The sequence below is a fragment of the Brassica napus genome, chromosome C8 (assembly GCF_020379485.1).
Source record: "Brassica napus cultivar Da-Ae chromosome C8, Da-Ae, whole genome shotgun sequence".
Lineage (NCBI taxonomy): Eukaryota > Viridiplantae > Streptophyta > Magnoliopsida > Brassicales > Brassicaceae > Brassica > Brassica napus.
Window position 1 is genome coordinate 27,351,062 of NC_063451.1, and position 4,909 is coordinate 27,355,970.

Consider the following 4,909-nt stretch of genomic DNA (forward strand, 5'->3'; position numbering starts at 1 on the left):
CAATGTGAAACAATTGTTGTTTTGTGGATGTTTTTTTTCTTATAATAGAAAAAACTTTTATTACTTTTAAAATGAGTGGAGGGCAAAGGAAGATGAGAAGAAAGGGACCATGGCCTCGTTGTTATAAAAGAAAGGGACCATTGCTTCCGACATCTTTTATCCAAGTTAATCTTGAAATATTGGATTCTCTTTTTTTGGTCGAAAATTGATTCAAGTTGTAGCTTCAAATCCAAAAGACAAAATACAAGATGAAATTGTAATACTCGGATATTCTTATTTGACTATTTCATATAACCATTTACATTAGCTATTTTCAACTTTACAATTGTCAACCGACTTACAATTTTTTGTTTGTTTGGAATAAGAATAGGCGTTAGACATGGAAAATGTAAAGTAACAAACTTAACGGTCCGGTTTAGCCCTCTAAATTCTAATCATACCACTCCCTGTAACTGGAGTAAGTACACAGAAAAATAAAAAAAAAATGAGAGAGAGGTGGCAAAGATGAAGTGAAGGAGGTGAGAGACGTAAAGCAAAGCAAAGGGGATCGTCACGAGAATCAGTGGCAAGTCTTAGCTTTTAGTATTTGAGCTCTGAATTTTTTCTCCTTTATCTTCTTTTTTTGATCAGCCATCTTCATAAGATCCTCGTGATTCCACTCGCCTTGTCTCTCCCATTTCAGAGGTTTCATTTTGCTTCCAACTTCTCCCAAAGTTCGAAACTTTTCACTATGAACGGCGACGGAACTTGGCTTCACGACGCTGGTGAACAATCTCAGGCAGGCAATGATAACGATGAATCTGGCTCGTGGGTCAGAAACACAGAAGAAAACTGGTTCAATAACCCACAACCACTACACCACGGTTCTCAAACCATCCTCCATAACAACAACCAAAACGACTTCAGATTCAGTGGTGGGTTTCCTTCAAACCCCTCAGAGAATCTACTTCTCCTTCTTCAGCAATCTACTGATACATCTTCTCAATTGCAACACTTCACACTCGACCCTACTCCACAAGAACAACAACAACAATCTTTCTTAGCTACCAAAGCATGCATCACTTCTCTCCTCAACGTCCCCACCAGCAACAACAACAACCCTTTTGATGAACTCGGTTTCAGTTCTGGGTTTTTCGGACAAACACATGTAAACCAGACTCCAAACTCAATGAGTTTCGCTGGAATGAGTTCACCGCCGGAAAACACCGCCGGAGTAAGTAACAGATTCAGTCCTCTGGAGTTTACAGGAGTCGCTAATGGAGTTTTCGAGAACAGAGCCAAGGTTCTGAAACCACTAGACGTCTTAGCTTCGTCCACCTCGCAGCCGACACTGTTCCAGAAACGAGCTGCGATGCGTCAGAGCTCAAGCAGCAAAACGTGCAACTCGGAGTCTTCCTCAGAGATGAGGAGATCAAGCTACGAGCCTGACATCGATGACGCAAGTACTGGAATCATCGACATCATCTCTGATGAACATAACAAAGGCAAGAAGAAAGGCATGCCTGCTAAGAATCTAATGGCTGAGAGAAGAAGAAGGAAGAAGCTTAACGACAGGCTTTACATGCTTAGATCGGTCGTTCCCAAGATCAGCAAAGTAAGTTAAAGATTCTTTCTTTCTTCTCCTTTAAGATCTCATGCAGATTCTTGTTTCTTTTGTGGATGTAGATGGATAGAGCATCTATACTTGGTGATGCTATTGATTATCTTAAAGAGCTTTTACAGAGAATCAACGATCTTCATACCGAACTTGAGTCTACTGCTCCACCGAGTTCTTCAAGCTTGAATCCGTTAACACCGACCACGCAAACGCTAAGTTACCGTGTTAAGGAAGAGTTGTGCCCTTCTTCTTCCTTCCCAAGCCCTAGAGGCGAGCAAGCAAGAGTAAGAATAACAATAACCTGATTCTGTTGTTTGCTTTAAAGTAAGGCTTCTTGGTTTGTTATATATTTTGTTTTTTTTTTTTTTAATAATGTAGATTGAGGTTAAGTTAAGGGAAGGGAAGGCAGTGAACATTCACATGTTCTGTGGACGACGACCTGGTCTTTTGCTTTCGACCATGAGAGCTTTGGATAATTTAGGGTTGGATGTTCAACAAGCTGTTGTTAGCTGCTTTAACGGGTTTGCTTTGGATGTTTTCCGCGCTGAGGTACTTTTATTACTAAGTTAGTACACTAAGCAGTCAAAAGAGTAGTTAATTTTAGAAATGGTTTGTAGTGGTATTAACATGTTTTGTTTTTTTTTTTTGTTTTTTTCACTAAATCAGCAATGCCAAGAAGGCCATGATGTGGTGCCTGAACAAATCAAAGCAGTGCTTTTAGACACTGTCGGTTACACCGGTTTGGTTTGATGAGTCCAGTTCTTTTGGGGGAACAGAAAGGAGTATCTGTGTGAAACAGAGCTAGACTTAAGCCGTCTTTAGTTCAGTCATTTTCTTATTACTTAGTTCCATCAAAAGTTTTAACCATGTATTCATAAGATAATTGTTTTATCTTTAGCTTTGAAACAAAACATGTGTTTTGCTTCTTTTCAACTTTTTATTTAGCTTTTTGAGAAATGTGTGTTTCCAATGCTTTGCTCTTGTACAAGAACACTAAAACACACACACATAGAAAACGAGTAAACAGCGTTGACTTGATAGAAAGCCATGCAGGAGAACTTTATAAAATGAGATGTGTAGTTTAACTCTAGCTCTCCATTGGTCTAAATCAAATACAAAACTAAACATTTCACCATTGATTTTCTCGTCAAAAAATAGTTGAAAACCAAAAAACTAAAAACGAAAAGGAATTATCCAGAACCTCCAAAATAGAATCAATTACAACAAAAACTGTCTAGCAAACACATTAAACTGTCCGAGAAGACAAAAAGCTCAAGAAAGAGACAAAAGCTTTGATAAAAGACCAATCACTGTATCGATCCAAAACCATCACCAAAAGTGTTCCCACTCTAATCAGAATCCTCATAAACTTCACCATCCGACAACTCATCAAACGTCCTCATGTCAAGCTGGTAACGAAGCATACCACCGATCCCACCAAACCCCCTGCAGAACTGCGACCCTTCTTGCGACTTATTAGTCACGAACTCAAGCGTGCATCCAAAACGTTTGTACTCGTTCGCAAACCACTCGAGGAGAGGCATCTTCTCCTGGACTTCAAGCTCAGCGTTAGTCTCCGCGTCGTGGAAGTTGCTCTGATCAGTCTCCTGATCTTTCCCAAAGTGCTTCACCACTATCTCCCCGCTCGTGCTGTTCTTCAGCTCGTACCTGTTGATATCAAGATTCTCCCACACGATCAAGGTCTCGATCGCACCCATCTCCAGAGCCTTGAGAGTGTCCTCCACACCGAACACGTACTTCCCCGTGTCCTGACTAATCTCCTCGAAGTACTTCCCAATCAGCTTCTTCTCCTGAATGAACTTCACGTTAGACAAAATCTCAGCAGAGAGCTCAATCGCTTGGTTGAATCCGTTTTCGCCTCCGTAGGAGACATCAACCACGTTCAAGATCTTAGCTTGAAGACGCGGATCGAACAGCTCAGACTGGCTAAGCTCGGTCTTGAAATCCGCAGAACCAGCAAGGATCAAACCCGCGACATTCGGCTGACTAGTAGCAGGGTTAATATAAAACTGCGTCGCTAGCTCTGCAGTCTTCCTCACGTAGTTATGTCTCTTCTCCATCCTTAGCCTAGCGAAACGAAGCGCGGACTGCCCTCCTCTCCCGTGCTTCTTCGGCAAATCGACAGTGAACTTATGAAGCACCTCTCTAGTGTTCCCACTCAAAGTCCCAAACAGAGTCCCGTTACCATCCATCACGATGAAACCAAACTTATCATCACTCTCTAACAGCTCGTTCAACGCACCAGTATGAAACTTGTTGTCACATAGGTACAAGGAGGCGTTAATGGGCCTGAAAGGTTCGAAGTCGAAGGTGACTTTCTTCTCCTTGCCGTCGTCGTTGACGATGGTTCCCGTGTAGAGGACGAGCCCGTTGGTGGGGACTTTGTTGTAAAGCTTCAGCCTTTGCTGAGCGGAGGTGATGGCGGAGAGGACGGACTGGCGGTTGACGCGGGACTTGATGTTGGAGGCGGTTCCGTACTCGTCGCCGAGCATCTTGGTGACGCGGGAGACTTGGTCGCGCGGCGGCATGATGAGCGAGATCATGCTCGTCCCGTTGCCTCTTGCGGACTCGAGGCCTTTGATCAGTTTCTTGATTTTCCAGATCTCGATGTTGGTGTCTGCCTCCTGATCTGCCATTTTCGTTGGATCGGAAAACGACCTAACAACGCAAAAAAAAAGTGAAAAAAAAAAAAATCAAACCAAGTTTGAAAAAAAAAAAAAAAAAAGTGTACATTTCGGACAGAACATTACGAAGCCTAGGTTTTGTCTGAAGCAGAGATTGACAACTTGTCTATAAACTCTATAATCAAACAGTTAATCGATACAGAGAGAGAGAGATCGCCGCAGAGAACGTACCTGTTTCTCTCTCAATCAGCGACTCCGGCAGCGTCTCCTCCCAACAAGTGATTCGCTTAGGGTTTTCTCAGTTCCTTACCCCCACGTGGAACTCACGTGCTAGGAATTTTCAGAAATCCGACAAGAAGATATTGGGTTTTTCTTTACTCAAAGGCCCAGTAATTAGGAAATCGGCCGAATTAGCCAGCTGTGTTGGAAAGCCTTTGACACTACTTGCCGTTTTTTGGTTTGTTCGTGTATGGTCAAAAGTTTTTTTTTTTTTGTCAATGATTGTTATTTGATTAAAATCCCCAAATTATAGATGAGTATGTGTGGAAGCCCATTAGTTCAATGGTTTTGACTAAGTGACACCAGGAGTTTTAGGGTTCAAACCCCATAAAACGCAAATTATGGAGAAAATGAGTTACAAGAGGTTTTCAACATGGTCATGGCGTAC

General features: G+C 42.1%; 2 protein-coding genes across 3 annotated transcripts; one reads left to right on the forward strand and one right to left on the reverse strand.

The window, feature by feature from the left end:
- Positions 1-292: 292 nt before the first annotated feature.
- Positions 293-2,569, forward strand: LOC106362055 (transcription factor SCREAM2-like). Of its 2 annotated transcripts, XM_013801872.3 has the most exons (5): positions 315-565; positions 683-1,594; positions 1,666-1,881; positions 1,976-2,146; positions 2,264-2,569. In XM_013801872.3, the coding sequence occupies exons 2-5, from the start codon at positions 731-733 to the stop codon at positions 2,345-2,347; spliced, it is 1,335 nt and encodes a 444-aa protein (XP_013657326.1). In that variant the 5' UTR covers positions 315-565; positions 683-730; the 3' UTR covers positions 2,348-2,569. The 2 variants fall into 2 exon arrangements, with proteins under 2 accessions (XP_048622329.1, XP_013657326.1); XM_048766372.1 differs by having other exon boundaries at positions 293-1,594.
- A 202-nt stretch (positions 2,570-2,771) lies between these two features.
- LOC106362056 (eukaryotic peptide chain release factor subunit 1-2) lies at positions 2,772-4,612 on the reverse strand. Its single transcript, XM_013801873.3, has 2 exons — positions 4,474-4,612; positions 2,772-4,276 (listed from the first exon to the last, which is right to left on the reverse strand). The coding sequence occupies exon 2, from the start codon at positions 4,252-4,254 to the stop codon at positions 2,947-2,949; it is 1,308 nt and encodes a 435-aa protein (XP_013657327.1). The 5' UTR covers positions 4,255-4,276; positions 4,474-4,612; the 3' UTR covers positions 2,772-2,946.
- Between the last annotated feature and the right edge of the window lie 297 nt (positions 4,613-4,909).